Raw genomic sequence first — 14,600 nt, 5'->3', positions numbered from 1 at the left:
CCACTACGCAAAACAACGCGCTGAAACCTTCGAACACCGCAGTCAATGCAAAAACTCCAAGTCCCGAAATGCTCGACGGCCTGTCTTCACCGCCTCCTCACAAGAGCAATCTGTTTGGTATTGGGAGTTGTAGTCATTCAGAGCCTTCTCTTCCGGGACGTGGGGGAGGACACACGTCCGCGGAACTACGCTTCCCAGAAAGCTGTGCGCGCCCTTCTCCGCCCTCGCCGGCCTCGGACTCCTCCCCCTCCCGTTCGTCCCTCCCTGGGCTGCACTGCTCACGCCTTCCTGTTAGTCGGAGCTGGGAGAAGTTCACTCCGATCAGCTGATCCCAACTGACAACAGGAGAGGAGGAAGCCCGGGAGGCAGCGAAGGAGGAGGGGGGCGGAGATGGAGATGAGGATGGATCCACCGGTGCCCTGAGGAACAGCCCCCGCCGGCGTACCGCGGTCCCCCGACGCCGCCTCGCCGCTGCCGAACTGTTCCGTGGTGGGATCCCCGGGCAGGCGCGGCGGGGAGGGAAGGGCACGGCCCTGCGCCGGGTGAACGATAGTCCGGAGCTCCGGCTGCCCCCGGGGGGGGGGGGGGGGCGGGGGCGGGGGGGGGGGGGGGGGGGGGGTATAAACAATGGATTCGGCTCTGGCCTCTGCTAGCGTGGAAGGGGGATTTTGGGGGACCTTCTTTGTTTAGACTCTGCTCCTGCCCCTCGGGTTGTGGTGGTGTTGCCCAGGAGGAAGGAAGGGTGAGGAATCCCCCGCTCGAGAGAGGTGTCGAGGTGGGGGCCCGAGTGGGCAGATTGTTTGCTTGGCCGGCTGGTCCGGCGGTGAGGTGTTCTTTTGAAGGTTGATTTTATATTTCTCTAAATTTCTCTGACAGATTTTGATATTTGTTTCCGTTGTGGGAGCTGGTTGGCTCTGCCTAACGTTAGGGTGTAAATAATGTCTCCTAGTCACTCTCTTCTCCTTCCTTGTTTATCTAAAAATAAGATTGATAGATTGATTACTAGAGGGTGGAGTGAATATTTTTAAGGAGAGAGCTTTACGTTTCGCTGGTGCATTAGAATGGAGGTCAAGGCTAAAGGGGGCTTTAGAATGTAATTGTGGAAGTGACAAAAGCCTCTTCCCTGCCCCAGTTATCCTTTCTTCTTCTTTTTTCTTTTCGAAGTTATTTTTAAGTTAGTTTTTGAGTGACAAAGAGAAAAATTATTTGTTTTAACTCACTGCAGGCCTGGCTTTGCAGTGGCCGGTAGAGGAGGCATTCTGTCTCCTGTTGCTCCCTTTTTTTTTTTTTTTTTTTTTGCAGTTAGAGAAGGGACAAAGGGAAGTACAATAATTGTGTTTTAGTGTTTTTAAATATGACATGGTGACTTTTGTGTCCAGGCTTACGGTCCTCAATAGACATCTATCTAGAGTTGAAACAACCTAACTAGATCTGCCAAAGACATTGATGGAGCCAAAGTCTCCGTTATCATTTCTTTAGCTTTTTACAGGCCTCTTTACTCACCTCAGGACTGTGTGCTGCAGGTTGGGACACTGCAGAGGGTTGTCCCTCCAAGAACTTTGTGCTTAATGATGTTGATTCTGAATTTAATAACTGGACGAACAGAGGATTTCAGTCTGTGAATTAAAGCGGCAAAGTCTCGGAAGTGCCTTGGGCCTGGGGATAGTGGCTGTTTTCCAAAGGGGGAGCGTTGCCTGTGGTTTTGAGATGAAATTTCTAGGATCAGAATGAGCCCGTATAAGTGTTCCAGGCGAGAATGAGATTTCTCGTAGGAGTTTTGGCTTCTTATTTGATCACAATTGTTTTTTTGTTTTTTGGATGCACTTCTGTTTTTAGATTAGTGAAATCCTTTTCCTTCCTCTATTCTAGGTATCCCCTGAAATATCGACTTGAGGTTGGATTATATTGCAAAGCTCCTGACCACTCTCTGTCACTACCAAACCCTTGTGGCCCGAGGCCCAACCGATGAGCCCACCTCATTGAACTCATCTGATCTCTCTCAGATAGCCATAAGAGATCCTTTCAGGTTCATTTGACCACAACTTTGCTTGCACTTTACAGAGGATAAAACCATCAAACAATAAAACCATAAAACAGGATAAAACCATCAAACCAAATCAGCTTTTTGCTGCTGATACAGTGAGCGTGTGAAGAATTCTTATAGGACCCTGAAGATTTTTTTTTTTAAAGGTGTGCAGAACCCTGTGAAAGTTCTGTGCAGGCTTCAGACTCAAAGCCTTGGTCTTTACTCCTGGGGAAAGCCCAGTGACTGTGACATTGTGGGTGATTTCCTTACCGATCCGAGTATGAGTGCCCAGACTTGCCCATCAGAGAAGGGCCTGAATCCGGGGCTGATGTGCCAGGAAAGTTACGCCTGCAGCGGGGCTGATGAGGCGGTCTTTGAGTGTGACGAGTGCTGTAGCCTGCAGTGTCTCCGCTGCGAGGAGGAGCTCCATCGGCAGGAGCGCCTGCGGAACCACGAGCGGATAAGACTCAAGCCTGGCCACATCCCTTACTGCGATCCCTGCAAGGGCCCCAATGGGCATTCACCAGGTGTGAGGCAGAGGGCGGCCGTGAGGTGCCAGACCTGTAAAATCAACTTGTGCCTGGAGTGCCAGAAGAGGACTCATTCTGGGGGTAATAAAAGGAGACACCCCGTTACTGTGTACCATGTCGCTAAGGTCCAGGGGTTATCGGAAGAAGAAGAGCTGGATGAGGAGACCAGGAGGAAGAAGATGACCGAGAAGGTTGTGAGTTTCCTCCTAGTAGATGAAAATGAAGAAATTCAGGTAAGCCTGCGGGTGAAGCCCATGGGATTCCTGTGGTCGTGGGGCAGATATCTTGTGGGAAGGCAGCTCTCGAAAGGGAAGTCCAAGTAGAGCTCACCTTTTAATCATTAAAGGGGGAGACCCTGAAAGCCTCAAATGGCATGGCGTCACTTTGAGTTACTTACCGGTTGTGTCACCTTGGGCTGAGTTACTTTTACTCAGAGCCTTAGTTTTCTTGTCTGTGAATTGGAGACAGTGCCTGCTTTGGGTTGGTGTGAGGATGAAATGGCACTGTGTTTGTTAAGCCTGTTGCATAATAAACGCTCAGAATATGGTAGCTGTTACTGTTATTGTTATTAGGGTGATTATGAGGAAGACCTTCCTTAGATCGGCTCTCTGAATGAGAGCACTTGGCAAGTTGTGAATAAATGCGAATGATGAGGGGCTGCGTGTGCAGGGCAAGAGACAGCGGTCCCCTGGGAGTGCAAGGCAGTAAGTCGCAAAAACTTGCTATCTCCATTTAGAGAGGCGGGTCTTCAAAAAGTGGCCTCTGATAAGGAGAGTATTCTGTCCAGATGGCCTCTTCATGTATAGACTGATCAGGAAAAGCCAGCGAGGGCACTTGCCATCACAGAAGGACTGGAGCATATTTGATTTGATTCCAAGTTGGGGTGGGGGTAGTGTGTGATAGGAGCAAGCTGGGGAAATGGTGGTGAGTCACAGTCAGGGGTGACTCGGGAAGGGGGCGTATAACGTTTATACTTTCCAGGCGAGGCAGTGTGATGTCCGTACTTTTGAGTGAAGCCTGCTAGACTTCCATCCGAGCGTCACCACTCAGTGGCTGTGTAACCATGGAGAGTTATTGCAGCTTCGTGCCTCAGTTTCACTTGTACTTCACAGTAGCAGTTGAGAAGATGCAAAGAGATTAAGGAATGGAAATGGAAGGGCCCCTATCACAGGGCCTGGCACGCAGTGGCCAGGACCAGTTCGTCGTTTTTGTCAGCGTCATGGGGTATTTGTGGTACGTCGACTCCATACTTCTTGTAGTGATGTGTCCTCAGGTCCCCAGATTGGAGAGAACCTACATGAGTTTCTGTTTGACAACTTTCCAGTTTCCCTCTGAACATTTTTCAGCTCTGTCTTTTTCCTCCTTGGTAAGATTATGGAAATGCATTACATCATGATTCCATTGTCAGCTAAATACTTTGCTAACACAGACTTCTTTATGGACTGAGGGGAACTAATGGAGTTATGGAAGAGTGACCCAGATCCCATTCTGCCTCCCTTGTTAGCAATAATGTCTTCATTATGGTTATGCTCTAATTGGGTAACAGTGTGGACTAAATATTTTATAAATGGAACACTTGGACTTGGATGATTCTTGTTGGTTTTGCCACCAGTTCAGCCTTTGGAAGGTCGTTCTTTGGCTTGCCGTTGCTTTTGTAAGATGAGAGGAAGACTTGGGATGAACCAGTAACCGTCATGATTACTGTGTTGATGCCAAAAAGAATATTTTTTGAGGAGAGGAGGATGTGTATTTTTTTTTCTTTTTGTGGCATTGATACATGTTCCTTAGTAGAGAATTAGGAAAATGTAATGAAGAAGACAAATCCAACTACCCAGAGATATTTGTCCACCTTTTTTCTTGCAGCTTGGGGTAACGTATGTAATTGTGTTTTAGTAAAGATTTCTCCTGCTTTTCCTTCCTTCTTCAACACTCACCACTTCCCAAGACTTAACGGTTTCAAGCAGCCCTGGCGGGACTAATAGATTAGACACAGAATTTATTTTTTTTAGATGGTGATTTGTTCTTTGAGTCACAAGTGGAAAAATACTTTGAGAGAATGTGTGGTTCTGTTTTCTTAGGTGAACGTCCCCAAAATCATCCCAAATTAGTTGATTGTCTAATGCAAATCTAGATTATAAATTCAGCCAGAATGTGAGCTCCTGGAGAGCAGGACCGGGCCCTATGCCCTATATCATGTACAATGGGAGGCACGTTGTCTGTGCGTAAATACTTGCTGATAGGTTGGTCATGTCACATCTCCACTTCAGTTTCTAAAAAATGGGTATCTTGCACATCCGTAGTTAAAACCAAAAATAACACAAAAAGGCATATGACGGCAAGAGTTTTCCCCTCCTGTTCCATCCCCTTAGTTTCCTTTCTGGAACAACCACCATGAACAGTGAACTACATGCCCTTCTAGAAGTTTTTGAGATGTCCTTATGAACATATGAATGTATCGCTTTTATTTTAAACAGAGATGGAACCTAATATACTTATTATTCTGTCATCGAGCTTTTTATTGTTTTTCATTAGAGGATACATCTTGCAGGTATATCAGTACATCTTGTAAGTACGCTGAGGTCTACCTCATTATTTAAAGGCTGCCTACTATGTTGCTGAGTGGATTTCCTAGTGGATATTTGAGTAATTACAAACCAAGGGTATGTTGAACATCCGTGTGAATCTTTTTAGAAATGGAATCTCTTTGTCAAGTGATGTATGACTTTTAAATTTAGATAGATATTACCGAATTTCCTAACCTCGCTTTCTTAGCCTCTGAAGTCCTTCAGTGAGTCCCCTGGGCTCTGTTCTTGACTCCTGAGAGCTTAAATGCAAAGAGCTCTGACTCTGGCTGTTTGGAACTGTTCTTAGCACTTTACGTGCATGAGCTCATTTAATCCTGTTTATAACTATGTATTAGTTTCTTATTGCTGCTGTAGCAAATTTCCACACACTTAGTGGCTTAAAACACGAATTTATTTTCTTCTAGTTTGGAGGTCAGAAGTCATAAAATGGGTCTGTGTAGCTGTGTTTCTTGTGGGACTTTAGGAGAGTATTTCCTGGTCTTTTCTAGCTTCAGGAGGCTTCCTATATTCTTTGGCTTATGGCCCCGTCATGTGGCTTCAAAGACAGACGTGTTCCATCTTCCAGCCCCTCTCTCTGTCTGTCTGCTGTTGTCATATCTCCTTCTGGGTCTGTGACCCTCTTGCCTCCCTCTTACAAAGACACTTTGATTATGTTGGGCCCACTTGGATAATCTAGCATCATTCTTCCTGAGGTTTCTAATTCAGTCATATCGTTAAAGTTCCTTTTGCCACATAAATCGACGTATTCACAGGTTTCAGGGATTAAGATGTGGGTATCTTTGAATAGGGGCTGCAGTTTCAGCCTACCATGCCCTATGAAGTGAGTAGTGGTCAGTTTGGCTGCTATATGTGATAAAATACCATATGCCTCTATATTATATTCCATGGGGTAGCACGTAGACAACAGAAGTTTATTTCTTGGAGTTCTGGAGGCTGGGAAGTCCAAGATCAAGATGCCGGCCGCAGATTTGGTGTCTGGTGATGACGAGCTTCCTGATTCACAGACAGCCATCTTCTCTGTGTCAACAGATGGTAGAAGGGAATTCTAGAATCTCTTTAATAAGGGCACTAATCTTACTTAGGGGGACTCCACTTCATGACCTGATCACCTCCCCAAAGCCCCACCGTCTGATACCATCAAATTTGGGGTTAGATTTCAACATGAATTTTGGGAGGACACAAACATTTCATCTCTAGCGTTGGGATTTATAGGTGAGGACACTGAAGCACAGAGATGAAGTAACTTGCCAGGATCTAGTTACAGGAAGTGTCAGGAGATTTGAACATAGGCGTCTGTCTCTAAAATCCTTGCTCTAACTCTGACACTCCTGTTGTCTCTGACCAAGTCAGTTAAGCTTTTTGATGAGGCTTTATATGGCCAGTAGCATTGACTCATCAATTCCTTAGAGGTGCTGTGAGGAACAAATGAATTAGAGCTTGATATAAATGTAAGACAGTGTTATTGAAGAACTGTTTACTCACCGTAGTAAGGATTCTATGAGTTAGGTCCCGTCTTTGTTTTTCATTTTATGTTTCTGGCATTTGTGGGTTTTGACCATTTTCAGTTTAGCACATAGGAATTATTTTAGAAGCTTGTAGGCTGTAACTTATGTGTGGTTTCCTCAAATTCTATGGCCTCAAGTCCCCTAAGGTTTGTTGCTTGTGGTTTGAGTATTATTCAGTTTCTTTTGGAAAACCTGAAAGTTCCTTTTAGAAACAATAAAGTTCCTTGTAGGAAGGAGTATTTTATCATTACCTTGTCATTTGCATGTGTACTATACTGGTAAATTTTTTTTTTTTTTTTTTTTTATTTCTAGGAGAGAGAGAGACAGCATGAGCAGGCAAGGGTCAGAGAGAGAGGGAGACACAGACTCTGAAATAGGCTCCAGGCTCTGAGCTGGTAGTCAGCACAGAGCCCGACGCGGGGCTCAAACCCACGAACCGCGAGATCATGACCTAAGCGAAAGTCGGACGCTCAACTGACTAAGCCACCCAGGCGCCCCACTATGCTGGTAAATTTGAGGAGAGACTGACTTTTGGTCTCAGAAGCAAGAATTCATTTTTGGCTTTTAAATAGATAACATTTAGTCTGTGAGCCAAAAGCATTCATTAATTCTTCACGTTTATTGAGCATGTATTATGTGGCAGGCACTTTCTAGGTTTCAGGGAAGCATGGCTAATCAGATTCGGTCCATGCTTTCATAGACATACCATTTATGTGGGGAAGGCAGGGTTCACACGTGTAAAACATGTAAAAAGGTGGCTCAGGTGTGTTATTAATATTGTTATCTTTGACATTTTTTATTTATCGGGGTATCTGGGTGACACAACCAATTCTTGATTTCGGCCCAGGTCATGATCTTACGGTTTGTGAGATCAAGCCCCATGTCAGGCTCTGCGCTGACAGTGCAGGACCTGCTTGGGACTCTCCCTGTCTCCCCCCCACCCCTCCCCTGCTCACACTGTCTCTCTCTCTGAAAATAAACTTAAAAAATAAATAAAATTTATGTATCTATTTTTATAGAGGCAGAGATAGCATGAGTGGGGGAAGGGAAGAGAGAGAGAGGAGACTGAGAATCCCAGGCAGGCTCTGTGCTGCCAGAGCAGAGCCTGTTGCAGGGCCTGAACTTATGAAACTGTGAGATTATGATCTGCTCCAAAACCAAGAATCTGGTGCTTAACCGACTGAGCCATCCAGGCACCCCTCAGATGTAGTATTATTAAGCGAGAGTGACTTGGAAGCTACTTGGGTAGGATGGTCAGGTAAGCCTTTATTGTAGAGGTTACTTTTAAGCAAAGATCTGATAGATAATACTACCTGGGGAAATAGCTCTCTGGACAGAGGGCAAGGGAACAAAAAGAAGGTGTATGTCATGTTTGTGGTATAGGAAGGCTGTCCCTGTGGGTGGAGGGAGCTGGCAGAGGGTGTAAGGGAACAGGTCCCACATCATGTAGGGCCTTGCAGGCCATAGAAGAAAGTGTGGTTGTTACCAGTGATGGGAAGCACCAGACTGCTTTCTGGTAGAAAGTCACATGGCCTGGTAGAAGTTTTCAAGAAATGGCTTCCCTGTGAAGACTACATTGTAATGCCTATAGGGGGCAAGAGGAAAAGCAGGGAGACCCCTTGCAGAAGATGAGGCGAGAGGTGGCTGCGATTTGGTGTCACCATTGACACTGGAGAGATGGAAAGGGACAGTGAGAGCTTTTGGGGTGGTGAACACTTGGGCATTGGGGAGAGTTGTATAAATGGAGAGGGAGGGCATGAAGGCTCCTTGTGTTTTCCTCATTCCTTCCCCTATGCATTGCTCCATGTGGCTTTGATTTGCATCTTTTATCATATCCTTTAATAAACTGGTATTTAAAAAAAGACATTGATGGATTTGGGACTAAGTTTGGATATAAAACAGGAATACTGTTACAGAGTGGAGGGTGAGGAATGAGAGAACCCTCCTCGGGGATTCCTTGGCATTTGGTTTGTGCAGATCACACCTGCTTAGTACCCTAGATTTTATTGATTTGATAAAACGAAGTCTTTCAGAACCCAGTTCGTGCAACGAAGAGTTATATTAGTCTCACTTGGTATTATTTAACACAGCGGTTCTCAACCAGGAGTGATTTTGCTCTCCCCACGGTCATTTGGCAATGTTGAGAGACATCCTAGGTTGTCACGACTGGAGCTTGTGCCACTGGCGAATGGGTAGAGGCCAGGGTGTTGGTAAGGATCTTACGATACATAGGGCAGCCCTCCCCCCCCCCAAAAAAAAAAAACAAACAGTGATCTGGTACAAAATGTCAGTTGTGCTGTGATTGACAAACTCATCTAAAGGATGTAGGTTTGATCTAATAGGAGGTCTGCATTCTGGTGACATGGAAAACGTGTCAGGGACAAAAATTTAACATGTATGCCAGTTTTGCCTCCCTCTCTTGGTTCTTTTTTTTTTTATTTTTTTATTTTTAGGAGAGAGAGAGAGACAGCGTGAGCAGGGGAGGGTCAGAGAGAGAGGGAGACACAGAATCTGAAACAGGCTCCAGGCTCTGAGCTGGCTGTCAGCACAGAGCCTGACGCGGGGCTCGAACCCACGAACTGCGAGATCATGACCCAAGCGAAAGTCGGACGCTTAACCGACTAAGCCACCCAGGCGCCCCTCCCTCTCTTGGTTCTTTTTGCTCCCCAGAAGTAATCTAGCTGAAGTCAGTATTCTCTTTTGGGGTACTTACAACCTCTCTAGTGAAATGGTTAGATTTTCTTCTGTGTTGTATTCGTTGATTTTTCTAGGCCTCAGTGGAACTGTGCTAGGAAAACCAGAGGACTTCAGGTCCATAAGTTAGAGTCTGTAATAAGTAAATGCTCCACGCTGACAAGTCATCCCCAAGCTCTTGAATTTAGAGACAACACCCTTAGCAAACAACTCAAAGGTTAGAAGAATAAAGTTCTAACAAGTGCAGTTCTTAGTGGAGGAAGAGAATGGTACTTTCCTATCTGTTGTGTCTTGTGAGGGACTCAGACGTCCTGTCTGAATAACCACCCCATTCTCTTCTTTGTCCCTTTTCTACAAACTTCCTGTGCTTGTCTTCTTTCGCAGAAAGTAGAGCAGCAAACTGACAAGTAATTTCACCTGTTTTCCCTTCATGCTGACTGACCCCCGAGTGGGACATTAGGAGAGCCAAGGAGCTTTTCATGCCAGAGACTCTTCAAGTTAAGTCCCCTCATGCTGAGCATGCAGGTGATCAGGAAGCTCAGTGACCCAGGAGCGGTCAGTAAGAAGCTAAGAAAGTGTCCGGTGGGTCAGGTCTTCCTGGACTCAGAGATGCACAGTCTGGGCCCACTCTGAAATGGGAGGCCACAGTGAGCCTTCTTCATTCCTTCTTCAGCGCCGTGGTAGACTTCCTCTCTCTGAGACCGTTCCTTTAAGAAGACCCATCACGTTGCTTGGCTGCCTCACTTGTTTACAATCCCAGAATAGTGTGGCTCAAAATACTGGGACTTGGCTTTTTTTTTTTTTTTTTAATTGGCTAAAAGAGACATTATTCTTGTGAGATTCTGGAATGGAAAATAGCAGAGGATGTTTTCACACTGTATGGGAATCCTTGACCATAAGCTGGCTCTGCTGGTCTGCCCCATTTTGGGGCTCCTTCTGTCTTAGACTTAATCAACCCATGTGGCCCTGTCCTCTGTTTCCTGGTCTAGGGTACCTTGCTGGGGCTTGGCCTTTCATATAGACTGGCGGAAACTCTAGAGGACTTATTTCTGGCCAACAGGTCACGAGCCAGGGAAATCGATCTAATTTGTGGAACTTCCCCATTTTCCCTGCAGATGGCCAAACCATTACAATGTAAGGACTAATTTTGATGCTGTGGCTGGTTAGCCCTTTGGCAAGTTCTGGTCAGTACTTGAATATATGTGCTACAGTGTTAATTCTTGGGTGCCATATAGGAAAAAAGAACAAAACATAGATCTTCTTAGGAGCTGACTGTCAAAATCATGAGCAGTAATTGAGTAGCAGAGGCCCCCTCCCCCATCACTGCACAGAACTCTTAGAAACCCAGGTAAAAGCCCCCTTTGCTTGGTAATAGTAGTAGAGGGAAGGCATTGTTCGGGATTACCGGGAAGTGCAGGTTGAGGATGACTCAGACAAACAGGAGGAAAGGGTCCCTATGATGTGCCTTCTGTCTCTGTTCAGCACCTTTTGAGCTTTCTCAGTCTTGGACTCATTTAGTTATAACAGGGTCCCAGCATTTAACTTGGGAGGCTATTTTGTTTAGTACAGGACTTTTTAAAATTTGACCCATAGAAGCCATCAAAACCACTGTGAGTCAGCTTGTCAGGGAACCTGTCTTTTTATTTCAAGTTACCTCCAGTTTGTGTGATTCTATTTTTCCTGGTCTGTTATTTCCTTGAAGTGATTGATTTCTCTGGAGTTAGGCAAAGATTTGGCTTTTTGAGCCAAGGCTAATGTAACAGGCAGATTTCATATTAGGTGGACCTTCCATGTTTTTCCTGTGGATGTGTCGCCTGTGGGTAGCATCCTTGAGTTTATCCTGGAGGTTGTGTAGCAAGGAAATGCTTCGGACAGCTGCTTGACCTTTCCTGGGGCGGGGGCTGGTCGTGCCTGCTTTGGGGCGGTTTCTGAGGTTAGAATTGCTAAATGCATTGATGAAGAAAGGAAAGAAAACAAGGATATAGAAAATTCTAGGCAAGAAGAATTGGAAGGGCCTATGGGAAGGGATACAGAGGGGCTTTTGGAGGCAGGAAAGCATGGATGTTTCCTGGGAGGCTGTTTTGTTCATTTTCCCATTTTTCCAATGGCTTCTGGCCAGCAATTAAGAGGGTTTCTTTGACTGTTTTTTGTGGTCAGCTTGGTAGTGGCTGGAATTCCTGGGCAGAGAAGTAGGTATGCAAAAGCACCTGACCTCTCTGGCTTGACTTCACTGGAGGATGATTCTACTTTCTGGTAGCTTCTGGAATTTTTCTTTTCCCTTCCTGACTTCCTTCTATTTGAGGCTGGATTATTACTGTTTTTCCCAGAGAATTTGACTCTAGATGTTAGAATGCTTGAAAAAAACTGACAGCCTGGTTCCTGCATATAGTCACAGACATCCTAACTTCAAGTTAAGATAACATAATCTTGGGGCATCTGGGTGGCTCATTTGGTTGGACGGCTGCCTTCAGCTCAGGTCATGATCTCACGGTTCGTGGGTTCGAGCCCCGCGTTGGGCTCTGTGCTGACAGCTAGCTCAGAGCCTGGAGCCTGTTTCAGATTCTGTCTCCCTCTCTCTCTGACCCTCCCCTGCTCACGCTGTCTCTCTCTCAGAAAAAAAAAAAAAAAGACAACATAATCTTGAGCAATTCAGCAGTCACAGAGTATTCTAGAAATTCCTCTGCTTTCTAGCCCAGTTATTTCTGCCTGGTGAATGTCAGTCCAAGTGGCTAAACTGCTTTCTGTAATCTCTGAGTCTTTTCTTTCAAAGAGCTCAATTCAGTTTATCTGTATCACTCAGCAACAGTCATAAACATTTATTGAGTGTCACTTATGTGCCTTATTAGTTTGAGTAATCTCTATGAAAAATGGTTTTAAATGAAAATTCGTAGGTTAAGTGAGACTGGGCGGGTGTGTGGGGGGGGTTGCAGATAACAGAGGTCTTCATTCCCAGGAAAGCTTAGCTCTCTTTTGTACTTGTCTGTGAGTAGAGGCAGTTTAAGGACCCCATAATTCTGTTTGTACCCTCTCTGGTCCTGCCTGGTGACCATGCAGTCATAGGTCACAGGGTGCCCTATTGTTTTTTTCCCCACGTGTCTCTCAGTCAACTTTGTTATTTAGATCTGGACTATGACTGTTGCACAGATGGACAGGCAGACAGTCTGCTTGCCAGTGTTTCTTTTTCTCTCTTCTCTGTCTTCTCTCTCTCCTTCCCTGTTTCCTCCCTCTCTGTATTTCTCCCTTCCTTCCCTTCCTTCATTTGTTCCTCCTCTCTCCCTTTCCCTCATCTTTCTCTCCCTTTCTCCCCTCCTTCCTCCTCCTTAACTCCCCCCACCCACCTTCATGAATTAAGAAGTTAAATCTGCCACTGCCAGGGGAGAAAAGTCTCTTTCCAGAACTAAATAGAAATGATTTTAGGCTTATGTACTGTTTGGGATTGTTCATGACATTTCTCTTTACCACAGAAAATTGCATTCATTACGTTGTTTTTAAAAGAATTGACCTAAAAAGGTTTTGGCTTCATAGTGCAGCTTCCTTGAGCACCATGTTTCAAAGAGCAACCCCTGCCCTCGCCTCGTATTGCTAGTCTTCTCTCCTGATTTTTTTTCATACTGCTTACCACCATTTGACATAGCATATACTTTAAAAAATCAGCTCTATCGTGATACAGTTTCTGCATGATGTGATACACACATGTTAAGTGTAGAGTTTTATGAGTTTTGACAAATGTATGTGCACGTGTATAACCACCACCACCACCACCACCACCACCAAGATATAGAACGTTTCCATCCCCCACAATGGTTCCCCAGCAGTCACTGATCTGTTCTCTATCACTATAGATTTGGTTTTCCTAGGGTTTCTTATAGATAGAAGCAGGCAGTACTGTTTTGTGTCTGGCTCGTTCACTCACCGTAATGTTTTGCAGGGAGGGTTGTTCATGTTGCATGTCTCTGTTCATTTCTTATTATTGCTGAGTGTGTTCTGTTGCAAGATCCACCACAGTTCGTTCATCTAATGACTTGTTTTTTTGGTGTGTGTGCTGTATATTTTAATTGTTTGAATATGTCTTCTCCCCATTAGAGTGTAAGCTCCATGCGGGCATTTATTTATTTTTATTGAGATGTAATTCACATCACATAAAATTAACCATGGTGAAGTGAACAGTTTTGTGTATCCACTACTCTGTCTGGTTTTGACTTTTTTAAAATTAAAAAAAAATTTTTTTTAATGTTTTATTTCTTTCTTTTTTTTTTTTTTTTTTTATTTCTAGGAGAGATTGAGAGACAGTGTGAACAGGGGAGGGTCAGAGAGAGAGGGAGTCACAGACTCTGAAACAGGCTCCAGGCTCTGGGCTGGCAGTCAGCACAGAACCCGACGCGGGGCTCGAACCCACGAACCGCGAGATCATGACCTAAGCGAAAGTCAGACGCTTAACCGACTAAGCCACCCAGGCGCCCCTGTTTTATTTATTTCTGAGAGAGAGACGGCATGAGTAGGTGAGGGTCAGAGGGAGAGGGAGACACAGAATCTGAAACAGGCAACAGGTTCCAGGCTCTGAGCTAGCTGTCAGCACAGAGCCCGATGTGGGGCTTGAACCCACAAACTGTGAGATCATGACCTGAACTGAAATTGGAAGCTTAACCGACTGAGCTACCCAGGTGCCCTGTTGATGTTTTTTAAATGTTTATTTTTTTGAGAGAGAAAGAGCGAGTGAGCGAGCGAGCAAGGGGCAGAGAGAGAGGAAGACACAGAATCCGAAGCAGTCTCCAGGCTCTGAACTGTCAGCACAGAGCCTGACACGGGGCTCGAACCCACAAACCAGGAGATCATGACCTGAGCTGAAGTCAGATAGATGCTCAACTGACCGAGCCACTGAGGCACCCCTAATCTAATTCTAAAAAATTTTCATCATCCCAAATGAAAATGCTGCACCTGTTAAGCAGTGCGTAGCAGAGGGCAGTGATTTTGGTTTTTTTATGCAACTTTTATTATTTTTCCAATTATAAAAACAACAGATTCTGCATGTTAAAATACTGAAAATACAGAACTACAGAAAAGTATAGAATTTTCTCTTTAATTTTACAATAAAAGAAGTCTACTAGTATCTCATTTCTTTTTAATGTTGGGTTTACTTTTTTAAAAAACAGTTTTATTGAGATATGAGTCACATGCCCTACAATTCACCCATTTAAAGCATACAATTCAGGGGGAACTTGGGTGGCTCAGTTGGTTGAGCATCTGATTTCATCAGGTCAGG

At 45.0% G+C, this 14,600-nt stretch overlaps 1 protein-coding gene across 1 annotated transcript in view; it reads left to right on the top strand.

The window, feature by feature from the left end:
- The first annotated feature begins 282 nt into the window (after positions 1–282).
- The window catches only part of ZFYVE1 (zinc finger FYVE-type containing 1), a 50,638-nt gene continuing 36,320 nt past the window's right edge, over positions 283–14,600 (top strand). Inside the window, exons 1-2 of the mRNA XM_039219949.1 lie at positions 283–489; positions 1,870–2,789. Of these exons, the coding sequence (XP_039075880.1) occupies positions 2,307–2,789 (483 nt within the window). The 5' untranslated portion in view covers positions 283–489; positions 1,870–2,306. The remainder of the gene's footprint in view (positions 490–1,869; positions 2,790–14,600) is intronic.

Source organism: Hyaena hyaena, unplaced genomic scaffold, assembly GCF_003009895.1.
Source record: "Hyaena hyaena isolate Hyena2069 unplaced genomic scaffold, ASM300989v1 scaffold_851, whole genome shotgun sequence".
Taxonomy (NCBI): domain Eukaryota; kingdom Metazoa; phylum Chordata; class Mammalia; order Carnivora; family Hyaenidae; genus Hyaena; species Hyaena hyaena.
This window is presented reverse-complemented; position numbering and strand designations above follow the sequence as displayed.